Here is a 20,148-nt window from a genome sequence, read left to right on the forward strand (position 1 = left end):
GGCAAAAAAAAAAAAAAAAAAAAAAAAAAAAACACATCATAGTAAAATTAATACCTTCTCCGCTTCGCATCGAAGCTAAAATATATATATATAAATGTTTAACTATCAATAATATCAGATATTTACCATGTTTTATATTTTATTAAAGTCGAAGTAAAATCCGTCGTGATTCAGTTGATAGTGTATCAGATAATACACTATTTACAGATTTGGATCGAAGCGTTTCTTATGATAGAGATTTGAATCACTGTCAAATATCATCTATACTTATGATATAAATCCACTATAATTATGCCACGTCTACACTGTGCCGCGAACTCACTATGATACCATTTTTTAGCTTCAATAAGAAACTAAGGGTATTAGTTTTACTATGATGTTTTTATTATTATTTTTTCGTTACTACTCAATCTCATCTCTCACTGGACCGATTTTGATGAAAAATACGTCAAAATATCACAAATTGTATCTAGTTGGTAACATATTACCCTCAAAAATTAAAAATAATTCCCTCATTCCACGTAAATGGGGGAAATTCCTAAAAAATTACAACTTTAAAAATTGGTAATTATCGTCATTTTTCCAATTTTTCTTTCTTAAAACTGCCATAACTTTTTTAAAAATGATCAAATCAATATAATTTTTTTAATAAATATCTTAGGTATTTACCTATTATTTGATATATTTTTGAGCACTTTTGATCCTTTACCTGTCTACAAAGGGGTTTCAAAATGGCAACCTTTATTCAAAAAATTAACTTTTTCAACTTAACTTTTGAAAATGTTCCGAAAATACTGACACTTGTATTTATACTTTAAATTAAAGCTTATGTAATATATTTTATTTTGAAAAAAGTGTGATCTTTGACCTCTGGACTTGTCTTCGTGGTGAAAACAGACATCAATGTAAAAGAAAAACGTATAACTTCCGTGAAAACATTGTCGATTTTACATATTATTTTATTTTAAAATACCTTACAAGGGGAGCACACAGATTTTCATAAATATTATATAAATCTGATTGATAAAGCTTAGAAAGTTAAACTTATTTAAATTTTTTCCCTTCTATTTTCAAAAAATAAAATTTTGAAATTTGAATTAGTTTATATTAAATTGTTTTCTTAATTCTTTTTTGAGTTAGAAAAAAATGTTCAATTCATTTAATTTTTATCTCATTTAGATTCAATAACTTTAACAAAGATCAAGGGGATCCTTGATCACTGTAGTCGCCGCTCGCGAGAAGAAATTTCTTATTCATATTACAATTATTTTACTATATAGTTTTTTTTGTGACTAATTTATTTTCCAATTTTCACTTGATCTACTTTTTTCAACGATACGTCAAATGATTACAATTCGTATCTAGTTGAAGATATTATCCTCAAAAATTAAAAAAAAAATTCTAGTTTATCAATAAAACAGTTACTTATCTCATGTTCTCCATATAGATAATTAAAATCATTCATTTCTAATATTTTTAAAGTATTTATTGTCGAATTAGATTTGATATAATAAAAGTATTCAACTACAAAATTAAATAATTTTATTTTGTAATTTATTAATTTTTTTACTCCTTTGTGTGTGCTACTACAAATCTATACAATTCCAAATTTTTTGGTAACATGTTGCTATATAAATCTCATTTCTAAAAAAATTATTTTTAGTTTTACCTGAATATAACAATGGATTTTTACAATTATAATCTAAATTTTATAAGACGCACAAATTACACTTTTATTAAAGTATATTTTTGCTTCTGAAGAAAGTTCCTTGTCGTCCAGTGTATTTATTCATAAGTAACAAAAATTTCTGATTGAAAAGTATTGCATCAAGGCCTTTAAATTTTTATATGCGTTAAAAGTAAAGAAATATACAACTGCTTTATTATTTTTATAAAATATCCGTAAAATTTACAACATTAAATTATTGAATATCAATTTCATACAATATTTAGTTACTATAATTATTATACTTTTAAATCAAAGAATCACTAATCAGGATATAATTAAGGAAATAGGAGTTGATATTGCTTTTGGAATAATCCACCAATTTCTTAAAATTGAACACTATCTACAGATTTGCATCTAAGCGTATCTTATGATAGTGATTGTTATCACTGTCAGATATCATCTTTACTTGTTCTAATTATGCCACGTCCATACAGTCCATAAAGATTTGATTAATAACGAGGTAGCATGGAATATTTCTAACATAATATGTTTCAATCATTTATTTTCATAACTTGTATATATTAACTAATTATAGACCCTCGATACACAATATAGATGTAGTCTAGCCAGCTACCATATTGTGGTTCTATTAAANCTAGGCAGCTACCATATTGTGGGTCTTTTGAAATATAAATAAATAGCGTTGGATCATACTAAAAATTTCAAATGTTGGGTAAAGAAAAGAATTTTTATATAATTTCAGACTAGAACTCGAATTAGTAAAAAATTTCCGGGAAAATAACCTTTTTAAAAAGTGTTAACTGTTAAAATTCTTTTTATTTGATTAATATATGATACATTGACAATTTAAAATAATTATTTCTAAAAATTATAATGCACATTCTGTTTAGATATTATAATAACTCTTAATTTTAAAGCATTTAATAATAAATATGTATTGTTATTTTTACTAAAAGTAGTTCTTATTAAGCTCTTAACAATATTTAATTTTAATTTTAAAATGCTACTTAAACGGTTCTATGAAATTTACTTCAGTCTCTTCAATCAGTGAATTAATTTTAACGCAGAGAAAATCTAAATAATCATTTATTTGTTTATTATACTTTTTGAATTCTAATTTAATTTCATTTTCTCTTTTAGTCATGCTATCTCTAATACAGTAAAAGGTTCCTAGACAGCCGATTTCAACAAACCTTTTTTGTAACCAATCCCTGATATTGATGATATCATTNTTTGTAACCAATTCCTGATATTGATGATATCATCGCAATCTTCCGCTAATTTCATTGATTTTAACTTCAATAGAACACTTAGACATTTATTTAGATTTGAATCGTTAATCACTTTATATTTGTAAAGTAAACCAATATTAATCATAACATTAGCCATGTTAGTAACAAGGTTTTTAAATTTATTGATCTTCTTATTAAGTAAATTAAGTATATACTCGTCATTATTCTGAACACCATTAGTAATTAATCGAAATGTAATCGAGGTAACTTTATTAGAACTAAAATCGGTACTGTTTTTTCTTTTCATAAATTCATTCGTGATGTAAAACAACAACCTGATGAAAGATTTTAATACTTCAGTATACTTACATAATATCATAACGTAAATAATATTCAATTTCCGTTCATAGTTTGACTCGTTTACTGCAAGATAAATAGGTGATAAATATTCTTGTGGTATTATTTTTTGTGTCAAATAAACATTTTTATAGTCAATGTTATCGTATAGATGATGGATACTTAGTATATCATCTTTTATTATAACTTTAATGCTAAGAAAGTTTAACCATGTGTAGCGACCAAAACATACGCAACGAATATTCTCGAATGTTCTCGTTATCAAAAACCTTCGAGAAACTTCGATAACGCCATAAGATAACCTACGCGGGTATAGAATATTCTAGAATTAGCGAGAGCCTTATCGGAGCTATATATATATCGGAAGAATCAGTCAGTTCAGTTAGTTCAGTTCAGACTGTCTAGTCCGCGATACGCTACACGACCGCTACACCCCGCCGCTGTTGTCATCGTGTATTACGTTTACTTCGATTATTTTATTTTTTCCTTACTGTATATACATTTATTTTCTTTTAGTGTTTATACGTCTATTTACGTGTTATAATTTTGTTTAATAAAAGTCTACCGCCATTTAAATAATTGTGTGTTGTAAGATATAACCCACACATGTTTCATGCGACAAAATTTCATTAAGACGGCGGATATGATTTTCAGTAATATGTGATGAATGACATGTAACAAACATCAATAAAGTCACGTAGAGTATGATAATTTTTTTAAAATTCATTTTAATGGCAAATTAATTATTACTAAAGTAAATATTTTCTATTTTTCTATAATGTGAATATTTTTTAATGCTTAATATGCTTATTTTTAACAAGAATAATCATTGCTATATTAAAAGTTCAAGTTTTTTTTCATAAAAAAAATATATATGCATTTTAATTCTATTTTGACTTAATACTAGGCAAAAATAGGTACTTTGCTAAAAATATATAATATATTGTATTTACTATATTTTTTTAATGCAAGTATAAATGGATTTGTAACATAAATTATAATTTTTTTAACCTTTTTTATGTACATTTTGCAACATTTTAAAATAATAATTCATTGTTACATAAGTATAATAATGTTAATTTTGATTTAAATCTTAAAATAGCAATTATTAAAAACTTGTCAACCAGTTTATTAAAAGCTTTAAGCAATAGCTAAATAACACTAATAAGTAACAGCTAAATATATATCACAAAAAATTCTAATAATAATAAAAAAAAAACAGCATAGACAAGTTCATAGCAATTATTAATCATAATGTTACAACCATGTTGTAAAGTTCTAAATTATCAACCATAAAATATCCATATTTAACGACCTGTGTTTGTGTAGCTTATGTAATAAATTTATTGATTGGTGATATTTTTAGGATAGATTTCTATATCATTATTAAAATCTGATGCTAATAATATTCTTAGAGAAATTATTAGATTTTACTATGTACTAGTAATATTATCAAAGCCTCAAAAAGAAAAATTTTACTTTAGTACTTTCCCAAATTGTTATACTATGAATCATAAGCTTTATGCCTCTATAATTTCCACATTCCTGTATGTCTCTTTACCTTTTATTATCGGCACCGCAATACGATTCGTTCAGTCATTTAGGGTTTCCCCTTCTTATAAGATTTCATTTAAAAGATCCTTTAACCACCTCATGCCAATACCGCCTAATATTTTCCATACTTCTACTGGCACTTCATCTGGTCCTACTGCTTTATTCTTTTTCATTGATGCCACAGCCTCCCATACCTCTATCTCATTAATTAAGTCTACCAGTCCCCCGTTCCACGAGATATCCTCTAATGTTTCTTTTAGATACTCCTTATTCAATAATTTTTCAAAATACTCTTTCCATCTTTTTTTCTATTTCACTTCTATTTTTGTTTATTCTCTTTCAGGTACATCACAACTCTTTAACCATCAGTCTATGTTGTGTAGTTACACTCTCACCTGGTATAACTTTACAATCTTTTACTCGCTTTACGCTCTTTCTCTTCCACATAAAATAATCTTTCCACTAAAACCATATCCTCCATATACTCTTTCATATCCTCTCCTCTCATTACCTACATGTCCATTCATATGTCCACCTATCATCGCATACTCATTGCCCGGTACCCTTTGCATCACCTCATCCATCCCTCTCCAATACACTTCCTTGTCTATTTCATTACATCCTACTTGTGGTGCATAGGTACTTATTACATTCAACACTTTTTCCTCAAAAATTAATTTTACGTCTATAAATATATAACTTTTCCTAACTACTTATACTACTTTACTTTTCATATCCTCATCCATTATTATCCTTACACCATTATTTGTACTAGACATACCTGAGTATATTATTTTATAACCCTCACCTATTTCCCTTGATTTCTCTCATTTCCACTTAGTTTCCTGTACACAACAACTGTTAACTTTTCTCCTCTTCAATACTTCTACTAATTCTCTACTTCTATCAGTTAATGTTCCAACATTCCAAGTACCTATTCTTACTTTGTATCAATCTTTCTCTCTTATTCACGAGTTCAGCCTAGAGTTAAGTGGTGATGTCCCTACACCGTTGACACTACAAGCGTTGGGTAGACCTGTACACATGACTGGTGAAACAGCTACCGCACAAGTTTATCGTCTGGTATCATACACTTTATTCCTTAGGCATTCTCTGTTTTTAACTACATTCTGTTGTTCCTGCGTACATCCAAGATGGGACAATCTACCTAAGTCTTGTTCAGGATTCCTCATATTTTTTTGACAAAGATTTTTACGCCGGCTGTCAACCTAACACAACCTCATTAGTCGCCTCTTACGACTGGCAGAGGGGCCGTGGAAGTATTCTTATCCCCTATCCACAGGGAAATCGAAGTGATGTATATATATACAGTAGATATCATATTAGGTTTTTAAACTCACATAGGCAATGAAGAGGTGATAGCCATCTCATGAATACCATGTAATGTGATTATGTATAAGATACGAACTAGTCAGTTATAATTAATTGAAGTTTAAAGATTAATATAAATATTTGATCTATTGCTTTATCATTTTGTACTCAGATTATTAATTCTATATAATTGAGCTATAAGATAACATAAATATTGACTCTTATTGATTTGAAATCTTACCTGATGATTTTTCTTTGTTCTTATAATAACTTTTAATAGTATCAAGTAATAACAAAATAATATAAATTCATTAATTAACACGTGAGGATTTCGAAATGATGATTACGAACTTTACGTGTCGATGTCGAGTGCGCGATTAAAACTGTTCTTTGAATATCTGGAAACAGACTCCCTTAAGCCCTAAGCACAGACTGAGAACGATTACTCTGCCTTTTATAGTATTTTCTATCCCCAAACAATCAAATTAACACAAATTAACCATTAAATTACCCATTATTAATATATGACTTTTAGCTATCCCCAAAACCTACTATTTATATAATACTGATATCAATTTTTAAATTATTATCTTTCATAAAAATCAACTTTAAAGGACCACCATTGTCTTTGTTTTATTTGCATTTATTTTCATTTCATACTCCTGCAATATTTCTTGTATAGTAACATTATTACTCGTCTGTCCCTCCAATCTATTTAAGTTCTTTTCATAGAGTTCATCAATAAAGCCCAGTTAACTGTGTCAATGGCTTTTTCTAGATCTATAAAAGTTATAAATGTATTTCTATTTACATTTAGCCTTTTTTCGGTGAGTACCCTTAGAGCTAAACTTGCTTCTCTTGTACCAACTCCCTGTCTAAACCCGAATGAGTCTTCATCAAGCTCCTTCTCGGTTTTTGTCCTTATCCTATTTTTATGATGATAAGAAGTATTTTGGACGCATGTGTTAAGAGACTTATTATTCTGTAATTCTTGCATTCTGTGGAATTCCCTTTTTTATGGAGAAGTACAATTTTGCTTTTGGCGAAGTCCTCCGGAATGTTGCACATTCCTTTATATTTTCATAGTCATTTCAAATAGCTTATTCTCGGTATCTTTTCATAGTATAAAAATTTGGAAAAGATAATAGATGAGAGAATAAGAAATAGACATCGGTATCTAAAAACAAGTTTGAATTTATGCCTGATTACTCAATAATGGAGCCATTATTTTGTGCGAGGCAACTAATAGAAAAGTTTAGGGAAAAGAAGAAAGAGCTGTGTGTTGTATTTATAGATTTGGAGAAAGCGTATGATAGACTATTGAGAGAGGTTATAATGTGAGCATTAATGAGAAAAGGAATCCCGAAAAGGTACATTAATATAATACAGGATATGTATGATGGCATTTGTATCATGGTAAAAAGTGTAGGAGGAATCACAAAAGGTTTTAGAATAAGAGTACAAGTGCACCAAGGTTCTGCTTTTAGCCTTTACTTATTTTCTATAGTGATGGATGAAATTACTAGAGAAATACAAGGAGAGATGCCGTCGTGCATTTGTTTGCTGACAATATAGCGTTAATAGATGAAAATAGGGAGAAAATTAATCAAAGGCTAGAGGTGCGGAGATCAGTTCTTGAAGAAAAGGGTTTAAGAATAAATAGAAGTAAGACAGAGTATATAGAGTACGAGTTTGACAAAGGAGAACACAAGGTAGGTGAAATGAGGAGTTCAGTGTCAATAGACGATGAGGTGATAGGAGAGATGGAAAGTTTTAAGTATTTAGGATCAGTTGTGCAAAAGAGCGGGGGTATTTATAAGGATGTAAGACACAGGATTAAGTGCGAGTGATTGAAATGGAGAGAAGCTTCTGATGTGTTATGCAAAAAAGAATTCTGATGAGGCTGAAATGTAAATTCTATAATACTGTAGTGAAACTAGCTATGATGTATGGTTCAGAGTGTTGGGCGGTTGGCAAGAAAGTAGAGCAGAGAATGAGTGTAGCAAAGATGAGAATGCTTAGATGAGTGCAGTGACTAGAGAAGATAAGATAAGATAAGAAATGAGCGTATATGAGGGAGTATAAGTGTAGTGTCAATCGTGGATAAAATGAGAGAAAATAGACTTAAATGGTTTGGTCACGTTATGAGAAGAGAAGAATCGGAAGCCGTAAGAATAGTTGTAGAAATGAATGTTGAAGGAAGAAGAGGTAGAGGAAGACCAAAAGAGAGATGGAGAGATGTTATTGAAGGCGATATGAGGATATCTGATGTGAGCGAAGAGGATGTGGAAAATCGTGTCAAATGGAAGTTTAGGATATGGGTAGCCGACCCCAAGTAGTTGACATTAAGGCGAGGAAAAAGTAGAAAAAGAAGATACTTTGCTAAATTTTTACACTGATTTCAAAACTAAAAATAAATTTTTACTATCATCTCTTTTTTGAAATTATTATTAATTAAAAAACGAGTATTTACACATGAAAAATTAATTGAGGTTGTTTAGGACAAGAGTGGCTGAGCCCAAGTAGTTAGGATTAAAGGGAGGAAAAAGATGAAAAAAAGTATATATTACTAAGTAACTTTATCAAAGAATTTCAAATATTTTTTAATTCCTTACTGTAAAATAATACACCAAGAAGATTAAAGAAAATATTTTTTCTCCTTTACTTTTAACCATCCCAAACAATACATTATTTATCTACCTTTTTGATGATGAGTAATGGAACTACTTTTAACATAGCCATTCATATCCATGGAATATGTGTTGGCATACTTATCTTTATCAGTTTTTGTGATTACAGTAACATCAGCTACAGCACAAATTGAGCTTAGAGCCTCTCCACGGAATCCATAGGAAGTAAGTTTATCTTATTAAAAACAAATTCAATGTCAATTATTTATAGAACTGTTAATTTAATTTATACATATTTTTTATATAATAATTTAAAAAATAAAAAAATGTTTAAATCTTCAAATAATTTTTTTTAATAAAATTAATAAATATATAAAATTATATATAATAAGACTACAGACTAATTTCAATATAAAATTATTTTAAGGTTTTTATCATAGCAAATATTACAATAATTTTACTTACAAATAAAAAAATATTTTCCATACCACTGTATAAATATAAATAACGAAATATAAAAATATAAAAATATGAAAATAGTCTATTAATAGAAAATTAACCCAAGTAATTAGTCCATTAGCCTTCATTTGCTTATAAACTGAGAAATGAAATGTAATATTAGCTTAATATTTTTATAGGAAATTTTCTACAACACAAGTTTTTTTCAGACATTAATTATCTTATAATTTTTAAATCTTATATGGTATAAGTAAATATATTATAAGCCTTAGTTTTTGTAGATCTTAAAAATATCATATAGGTTCTATCCCCTATTACCTATCTACCTTTACACATACATACCTAAATCTGATATTTCAGATAATTTAGATGTATAGCCTGGTAGGCACATCACATGAACATCTTCACATGAAATTCCTGTACCATTATCTCTAATTTCAATTTTATCTAATCCATAATTTTCCTACAAAATTTATTTACTATATAAATCTCAATAACGTAATATCAAATGTGATAACATTTCAGTTTTTAGCATAGTTAAAATTTAAATAAGAGAATATAAAATTATCTGGGTTTCAAACTTAAAATACGCATCTTAATTACATTTGAAACTAAATTAGATTGGTTAAAATTACATATAGAAGATATAATCATTTTTTCTGGGAGTATCCACCCCAGTTCAACTTTTTCCCTTTTGAAACAAGGCAAAACCTAGCACTGGCACCGATTAATAATAATATTTATTTTTAATCAAAATACAGAATTATAATTTTTATTTTTTTGTAATATTTACCACAAACTCTTACTTTATTTTATTATATAAAGATTTGCATCGAAACGTTTCTTATGATAGTGATTTTACTAGGTCTACACTTTGCTGTGAATCCAATGTACTAACGTTTTCTATTATTCAATTAATTTTCATTTTGCAAACATAACTATTATTAAAAGTTATTAATTTATAATTAATAATATTATATAATAAATTATAAATAATAATAATAATATTATTAATGTTAATCAAGTTGTTGGTATGGATTGTTTACTAATTATTATTTAATATAGACTAATTTGTTAGTATAAAATGCAATAAACCTAAAATTTGAGGGTTAACTATTTTACTTTATATATAAATATATATGAATAATCTATATAAAATATATATTTTTTATCCAGATAATAAATTGTTTATACACAGTATATTATTTTAGGATAATAACATTTGCATTTATAACATTATTATTTGGCCGATCCCAAGTAGTTGGGATTCAAACGAGGAAAAAGAAGAAGAAGATTATAACATTTTTGAACATTTACCTATAAATTTACTTTTAAATAACATAACTGTTAATGAATGCTTCATAAACTATCGTAGAGCACGCTGTTATTTAACCAATGAATGAGTATTGAACTGTAATCGAGGTTTTTATAGCTGAACCGAGGAACGGTCTATGAACGATCACTGAACTTTTTGTAGATCTCAGTTCACCCTATCTTAAAATTCGTGCTTAAATCTCATTTTGAATTGTTCTACGAAAAGGTTTTGAACTGAGTTCAGCACCGTTGCTATAAATAAAATGAACCCGGTATGAACTCGAATGCTACTCGGGATACAAGTACTGCATTATTTTTAATAAATTCTCCGTAGAAATTAAATATTAAATTATTGAACATCAATTTCATATTAAATTTAATGAAAACTTTATAAAGTTTAACATGATAAAAACTAATATAGTCTTATATTTGGTAGCCGTATCAATTACTATAAGATTAATTTTTTTTCTTGATTTATATTTAAAAATATTTAACCAACAAAAATAGTTTATTTAAATAAAAATAATAATTTAATTTTCTATGATGTAAATTTGAATTACAACATCAATTCAATTTAAAATATATAAGTTGTTTGGAAGAGAACACCTCTAGGAAAGACATAGTGGACCAGTTATCACAAACACTGTTTATTATATTATATCATGTGACAGCTGATCTCTAGCGTCTTTGCTTTACTCACCTCCTCGCCACCCTATCACGGCAAATCGATGGCCTCCGTGTCAATTGTCATTCGTGTACATCATTCATCGTCATAAGTCAGTAAGTTAATTGTTTTATGTGTCATAATTTTCGTAGTAAGCGCCTTCGCTTGAATAGTAAATTGTTCAGCCATTGTACGCCGTTATTCTTATTATTTGTTTATTGAACCCTTGTGCTCAAAGTTCTCGAGCCCTCTCATGCTACCTGTGATTGGACCCAGACCATCACTTCATTTCTGTAGTCGCTTTTCCGCCATCTATTTTCATCTGTCATTACGTGCCTGGATCTACATTCTGACTCGTGATACTCAGATGTTCGACACCATTACCACAAGACCTCATATAGTCCACTCATCACTATCAACAACTTCAAATATTCAGCTGAATTTTTATATTATTTTGTTGTTTATTATTTGTTTAATTGAGTTTAACTATTTTGTTTTATGCCGTCTGGCTGGTTATTATTATTTAACCACCGCCTCGTTACCTCTTATACTTAAGATACTCTTTGAAGAATTTCTAGTATATGTGTTTATTTGTTATTTAATTATTATCTACTTTCGTTACTTATTGGATGTGCGGATAGTCGTCATCCACTCAGGTGAGCCCTCTCCCGCTTCAATAATAGCAATTTAAACAAACTTAAGGTGAAACGGCATTCTAGAGTGCGGTGCATAACTAGCCGTCTTATGGTAAAAATTATGTTTATTATATTTTTGTGTGTAAAAAAATGAATGTTCTCTTTTTTGTGTTATTACATATCTCAGTTATAAAATGTTGACTATTAATGATTATTATAATAAATAAACTTTTTTAGCTTCGATGCGAAGCTGAGAAGGTATTGGTTTTACTAAGATGTGTTTTTTTTTTTGTGTCTGTTACCACTTTTTCTCAGCTCTCACCGAACCGATTTCTTTCAATGATACGTCAAATGATCACAAATCGTATCTAGTCGAAGACATTACCCTCAAAAATTGAAAAAAATTCTCTCGTTCCCCGTAAATGGGGGAAACATCCGAAAAAATTACAAATTTAAAAATGGCTAATTTTCGAAATTTTTTCAATTTTTTTTACTAAAAACTGCTGTAACTTTTTTAAAAATAAACATATCAATATAATTCTTTTTTTTATAGATGCATGATGTCATGACCTATCATTTGGTATATTTTTTTTTTATATTTGACCCTTTACCTGCCCATAGAGGAGGATTTAAAATGAAAAATTTTTTAANGGTGAAAATGGCTACCGAATGCTATTTTTGTGTGAAAATTTTCGATTTTGTATTTTCCATTTTTAACTTTATTATGCTATAACTTTTTGAAAAATGTATGGATCATTACAATTTTTTTATCAGAAGTAGTATTTATATAGATCTTTCATTTGACGTACTATTTTTTTATATCGGACCATTTCCCTTAATATAGGGGGTATTCAAAACATAAAAATGCATATAGAAAGTAGAACTTTTTCAACTTAACTTTTGAAAGTGTTCCGGAAGGTCTGACACTTTTATATATATCTTAAATTAAAGCTAATGTAATATACTTTATCATGAAAAAAAAAAATTTCGGACTTTATTTTATCTTCATGGTGAAAACAGACATTAAACTTAATAAAAAAAATACGATTTTTGTAAAAAAATTCTTTTTTATATTTTTAACTTTATAATGCTCTAACTTTTTGAAAGATGTATGGATCAATATAATTGTTTTTTTGTAGGTGCGTGATGTCTTTACCTATCATTTGGTATATTTTTTTTATAAATCTGACTTTTTACCTGCCTACAGGGGGGGATTCAAAATGACAACTTTTTCACAAAAAATTGACTTTTTCAACTTAAATTTTGAAAGTGTTCCTGAAATACTGACACTTATATATATATATATATATTAAATTAAAGCTAATGTAATCTACTTTATTATGTAAAAAAAAAATTTCGGACTTTATTTCGTCTTCATGGTGAAAATGGCTACCAAATGCTATTATTGTGTGAAAATTCTCAATTTTATTTTTTACATTTATAACTTTATAATGCTATAACTTATTGAAAAGTGTATTGATCAATATAATTTTTTTATGGGAAATACCATTTTTTAATAATCACTTTTTCATTCGACATACTTTATCTTAATCAGGATATTAATAAGGAACTAGCAGTTTATGAAGCTTTTGGAATAATCCACCAATTTTTTAAAATTAAACACTATCTAAAGATTTGCATCGAAGCGTTTTTTTTTTATAGTGATTTTAATCACTGTCAGATATCATTATACTTGATCCAACTATGCCACGTCACCACTGTGCCGCGACCCCCCTGTGCTGGGTTTTTTTTATACATTGACTTTTAATATGATTTATTATTAATCTAGCAAATGAATATTATTTTATAAATTCGTATTCAATGATTGTATATTTTGAATGTAATAATTTAATGTGGTGAATATGAATTTTAGGATTTTATAAAATTTTATTTAACTATGAATATGAAAATACTTTTTGTGTTTTTTTTTTATTCTATCATTGAATATTTTATCATATTAGTCTGTAAAATGTGGTATTATATTAGTTTATTTTTGACTCTATCGTAAAATAACATATTTTTTACTTAACTAAATAACTTTTATTTGAAAAAAAAAAAGTGATTAAATTTATACTATTTGAGATTATTATCATAAATAATATCAAGTACAAATAAAAATTGTTTTAGATCATATTGAACTAAATTTTATTACATTAAAAGACAATAATTGTTCATTGTATTAATTTAGCAATTTTTCAAATTACTTAAAAAACCACTATGAAGGCTATCTTTTTCATTTATATTTTTTTCTTAAATAACACGAAAAATCCTGTTTTTTATAAAACTACTTATCTCTTATTATGCAATTATAACTGCTGATAATTTTTTTTAATATCTCAAAAAGATTAGACAATTCCTGTTGGTTTTCAGTATATAATTAAATAATTATACAAATAGATTAATTTTTCCTTAAAATTATAAAGATATAATAATTTAAAATAAAATTTAAAAAAGTTAATATTTTAATTGTTTTTATATTTACTATGAGAAATATTTTCAGAAAATATAAATGAAATAATTATATACTTTTAATCTTTACTTATGTTAATAAACAGTTACATCGATTCCTATAAACATTTACGATATCACAATATATATGTTTATTGGGTGGTATATTAGGAGTTGTAATGTAGATTTAAATTATAAACAAAATATTGGTCTCTAATAAAATTTGATGATATTTCTAAATATATTTTTATGTTACTATATTATAATACAAATTTCTTATAATTTATAAATTGGGTTATTAGTATATAAGAACGAAAAAAAGCTTGTTATCGAGAAATGGGATGTCCTCTTCCCCCGGAAGCCACCCACGGTGAAAGATACATTGGCGAAACGAAAAGCTTAAGTCGGGAAACAACTATTGATAAAAATAGCAGCACCTAGACTACAATAATTGCTTTAAATTGTTAATAATTTCTAGACTACCGATCCACAAAATGTTATCGACCAGTTATTTTCTCATTAAGAATTTTCTATCATATAAGCTACTTTAGTATGTAATTTGCTATTAAAAAAATAAAGTTGACAGTTCTATAGATTTAAGGAATGAACCTAAAAATTATTTTATTATAGTTAAATTGGAAATATACAAGTATATGTATTTTGTAACTAACAAAAACTGAAAAAAATTTTTCAACACACTAAATATTTTTAGAGAAATTGAGTGGCTAACATTAAAAGAATCATTGATAACATAATGTATGTTTTGTATGAAAAAATAATTTTTTCTATCAATATCTTTTCTTTAAACAATAAAAAAATTAAAATCGACTGAAATTAATTAATAAAATACATTAAGTGTATAACATAAAGGATATATTGTCGATATTTTTGAGAAACAGATGCTCAAATCGAATACAATACATTTTAAGTTCGAGGGTCCAAACTTTTCTCCTCCTTAATAATACTTCTATATTAGTTCACATATATTTTCATAAATAATGAGGATTTGTTGTAAAATTTGTCAGCCTATGACCCCTCTAAATTTCTCTAAAATTCCCCTTAAATAAAACGTTTTTAAATTTTAAATATTACAAAATATAAAACACATTTAAAAGTTTTTCTTTTTTCAAATTTACTGTGAAAAAATATCATTAGTCATTCTCACAGCAGTGTAAAATACCCTAATAAAGCCAGTAAGTTACTTAGTGACGCATTTATCGTACGTTTTATTTTAATATTTGTACTTTTGTAAGATATAATATTTTGTAATTATACTTGAACTGTGTTCTTTTATTAGATAATTATTGTAATTTATTGTTTTTCTATAATAAACCAAAAAAGAAAAGGAATGTTAAGTAAGGGAATAACATAAAATAATGTATAGTAAAAAATGATGGAATAATATATAATATATATATAATAATCCAACCTTGATTCTGTATGTCACACTGTATTTCACTCATTTTGCTCTACGCTTTGTATAGTCAATATGATTGTGTAAAGGACAGATTATTCGTCCTTCATCAATATTAACAATTAACAACTATACTAATGCTTGATCAGCACAAACGACCCTACAGCTCAACTATGAGTTTGTGGCGCGTGGGTGTAAATAAACCGATTGCACACTTTTCTTAAATTAATTAAAAAACATAACGAAGTCAGTCGACATTTTATCACGCTTCCGGAAACTTACCTTTATTGATCCGATAACTTAACTCTGGCAGTATTATTGTGGTTACTAAATTAAATACTATTATTGTTTACTTATTATTATTATTATTTCGGGTTGTGTACACTCGCTGGTGTCACTCACCTAATTTGGATACCACCAACATCTCTAAAGATCCAGTCAGGTTAATTTAAATAATATTAAATAAAAAAAAAATGCTTGTTAGTTGAGAGTCTATATTTATTTGGTCACGAAACCGCTAACTGCCCTTTTTGTGGGATATAAATTATATAGACATATACAGCTTTGCCCCGTTTAGGTACAGCTTAGCCAACTGTTAGGACCCTAGCGGAAAAGTACGTTGCAAATGTTTAGAAAAACGATTTAATTTTAAATAATTCGAAATTGTCACACAATATCGATGACTGACTTTTATATGTAAAAGATTCTAAACACTATATTTTCATTATAAATATAATATAATATTTTACCCTTATTACATTTCTATTGAATAAGTTTTTTTTTGAGAGAGAGTATATTTTATTGGGAGATTGACACCAATATTTCTTAAATCTTCCTCTGGTCTAGCCATAACAACATTCAAAAATATTTTATTAATGTAAATATTTTATTAAGGTTCTATTGTGGTAGTTCAATGTGTCCCGGAGCTGATCCCTTGAAAGGACGCGGCACAATAATTACCAAAACAAAAATTAAACACTAAAAACATATTCGTATATTATTTTGCGATGTTCGTTAAATCAAAGCCATTAAGTTCAACGACTAACTACCCAACACACATAGGCTTACCAATATATTTTAACCTAATATATACTTAATCCTAAAATAATATCTAGTCGCAACTTTTACTCTGTTCACCGGTGCAATGTTCGTTAGAATAAAAACATTAAGCTTTAAAACCAGCTACCCAATATGAAAAACTCACAATAAATTTTTACTATTAAATAATAATTTAAATTTGAATTGGATTTATTATTAAAATGTTTGACGTTTAAAATATTAATTGACATTTATTTTCACGATAAGAAAAATAAAACATTATTATTTTATGAATAAATAAATTTTAATTAAAAGATTCACCAAAACAAAATTCACTTTAAATTTATTCTAAGTTCCGTTTAATTTGAAAAAAAATGTTCTAAGTCCAAAATAATTTAAAAAAAAATACTTAGTGTTTTTAAATCGATATATATATATAAAGTTCAAATTTAATAAGTCCCAGGGGTGAGAATCGCAGAGTAGAGTGTCGCAGTCATTGTGCATTTTAAAATTACCGATAAAACTGATTTTTTTTTGGAAAAATTGGGTATTTTTTGTTCAATGCTATTGGCTGGACTTAATTGAGAATCTACATATAGGCGTTACTTTAGATCTCTACAATAGTCAGATTTTATCCCCTAGTTAACTGGTTATTTTCAATTTTAAATAAGGGAATCCTATTTTGGTGATCTTGTAAATTCATAATATGTGACATATACGTATAAAAGATAACACCATGTAACATCCTAATATTATAATTAATAATATAATATTTTATTTGATTGAGATCACAAAATTGTGCATATATACCTATGCAGACATTTTTGTTAATTACCACAATTAACAATGGTTGAAGTATTCCGCCAGTACTAGAAACTGACCAACCAACCCGTACAATCGTATTACTAGCTGGCGTCTTGTCTATGTTCTGATCTAATATTTGTGGTAGTCAGTACTTGTTGTCATTCCTATGCCATTTTATAACACAACAGAAAAATACGAAATTTTAAGCTTTTCACATAAATTTACTGTAAATAATAATTATATAAGTTTTTGATCACATAGTGACCTAAAATTAAGATTTTTTAAATTCTTATAAAATTTTCTATTGAATCATATCACTTTTTAACTTTTAGGTTGAGCTAAAATAATGTTTAAAAATTCCAAATTTCTAAATAATATTCTATTATTATTAACTATGAAAAATCAATAATAACTTGATAAAATTTTTTTAAGTTTTTAATTAAGATCTTATGTGTAAATACTCGTTTTCTAATTAGTAATAATCTCAAAAAAGAGGTGATAGAAAAAAACTAATTTGTAATTTTAAATCAGCATATTTATTTGGTTTTATTGTGTAATTCAGTATAAAAAAAATTTATACTTATATTTTATAATATCAATAGAGATGTTTAAATAAAAAAAAATTGTCTTGAAGTTGCCATTTTTACAGTTGCGTAATTTTAAGATATTCGTCAAAATTTTTCAAATTTTCCAATATTTAGTGACTATAAGTTCAACTAGATTATAATCATGTTCTTTTGATGTATTGATTATTAAAATTGGTCCAGTGAGATCTAAGAATTTTTTTTTTTACAAATATAAAAATAACGCATAGAATTACAACACCAATACCATTTTAGTTTCGCGTCAAAACTAAAAAACAATCAAAAGTTGTTATAAAAATTGAAAAAATTGGTCTAGTAAGGACAGAAAAAAATGAATAATAGACACTTAAAAAAACTATAATATAGTTTTTTATTATAATTATTTTACTATATTATAGTAAAATAATTTCAATATGAATGAGAAATTCCTTCTCACAGGGGAACACTACAGTAATATGGTCCTTAATATTCATTAAAGTTATTAAATCTAAAGGAGTTAAAAAACAAACAAATTTTTAATTTTTTTTTCTCAAAAAGAATTATGAAAAAAAGGATATTTAGGCATGCAAAGTTTGACCTTTGTAACTCGAGCATGAAAGACTGTAGTGTTACAGACACGAATACCATTCAACAGATGTATTGATAGCTAAAAAGGACAATTTAAGCTAGTTCGAAGTCGTTTTTTTTCACTTGGGGAAGGTAAAATATATTTAAATTTATATTCAATTTAAGTTAGATTTATGTAACTTTTATAAAAATCGGTCGCCTCATTACTATAGCAAACAACCAACTTCTAAAATATATAAATCATATTATTTTTTATATTTTTAAATTTAATGCTTGAGTCATACTTGAATAATCACTTGCATACATATCCTATGTTTTCTATAGAAAAATTATTTTTCTATCGATATATTTTCATTAAGCAATATAGAAATGGAAATCGATTGATTTTAAATAATGTTAATACAGTATGTTGGTAAAATTAAGAATATATTGTAGACATTTTTGAGAAATATAATCTCAAATCGAACAAAATATACATTATGTAAAGGTTTCAAACTAATTTTTCTCATCCTAAATAATACTTCTATATTAATTCACATATCATTTTCATAAATAATAGGGATTTGTTGTAGAATTTGACAGCCTAAACTCTCTTTAAACTTCTTTAAATAAATAAAAAAAAAACTTATTTCTAGATTCATTTTTTAATTTTCAGGCATTATCTTAGATAGTAAGGGAAATTGAAAGAATGGCAAGGACATAACTTATGTTACTGAAATTTTGCTCATATTTTTCACGAGGAGTAAATATTTAAAGTTTATTATATAAATGTTGTTTATTCAAAAATTAATGTATGAGTTTGATAATTAGTAATTTGATAGAGAAAAGCCTTGGGTATGAAAGTACTATTCGACGTTTTCAAAAATACTACCTATCACTTATAAAATTACATGCAAACACTTGCATGATTCATTGTTGTATTGATACAAAAAGCAAAAACTATTGTAAAGATAAATTTTTAATATTAAAGATTGTGGCATAATTCAATAGATAAGATTATTATAAATCTACAAATTAAAATTATTAGCAATGTATAAAATAAAGTCAGAAATAATTCAACAAATAAAATTTATAAATATATATTACATAAGTATTATCATTACTATAAAATAAAAAAAATGTATTAACGCCATTAAAAACAATAATTCTAACAAAATCATTTCACTCCCAATATAACTACAAAAAAATTAGCGTGCCAAAATAACGTCATTACAAGTTAATGCGCTATTTCCAATCAATGAAAAATTACAGTGTTGTTCCCCATTATAAATAACAATATTTGGTTAGCTTTCTATGGCTTTAAGTTACTTAACAAGAGACTTCACGATTATTTTTTGAAAAACATTCATTCTACATCCTATAGATTTCAATATATAGCTATTCAAATTTATTATTTAAATATTAGATTTATAACCTCCATTGTGTA

General features: G+C 26.7%; 1 protein-coding gene across 2 annotated transcripts in view; it reads right to left on the reverse strand.

Annotated features, from left to right (window-relative positions):
* LOC126908304 (PMS1 protein homolog 1-like) overlaps positions 1-9,753 on the reverse strand; it is a 23,541-nt gene extending 13,788 nt beyond the window's left edge. The window contains exons 1-2 of one of the 2 annotated variants that reach the window (XM_050690223.1): positions 9,597-9,753; positions 8,866-9,030 (exon numbers count right to left, since the gene is read on the reverse strand). In XM_050690223.1, the coding sequence (XP_050546180.1) occupies positions 8,866-9,030; positions 9,597-9,645 (214 nt within the window). In that variant the 5' untranslated portion in view covers positions 9,646-9,753. The remainder of the gene's footprint in view (positions 1-8,865; positions 9,031-9,596) is intronic. The other variant, XM_050690224.1, reaches the window with a different exon arrangement.
* Between the last annotated feature and the right edge of the window lie 10,395 nt (positions 9,754-20,148).

This window comes from Daktulosphaira vitifoliae, unplaced genomic scaffold, assembly GCF_025091365.1.
Source record: "Daktulosphaira vitifoliae isolate Bord-2020 unplaced genomic scaffold, ASM2509136v1 Scaffold_5, whole genome shotgun sequence".
NCBI lineage: Eukaryota > Metazoa > Arthropoda > Insecta > Hemiptera > Phylloxeridae > Daktulosphaira > Daktulosphaira vitifoliae.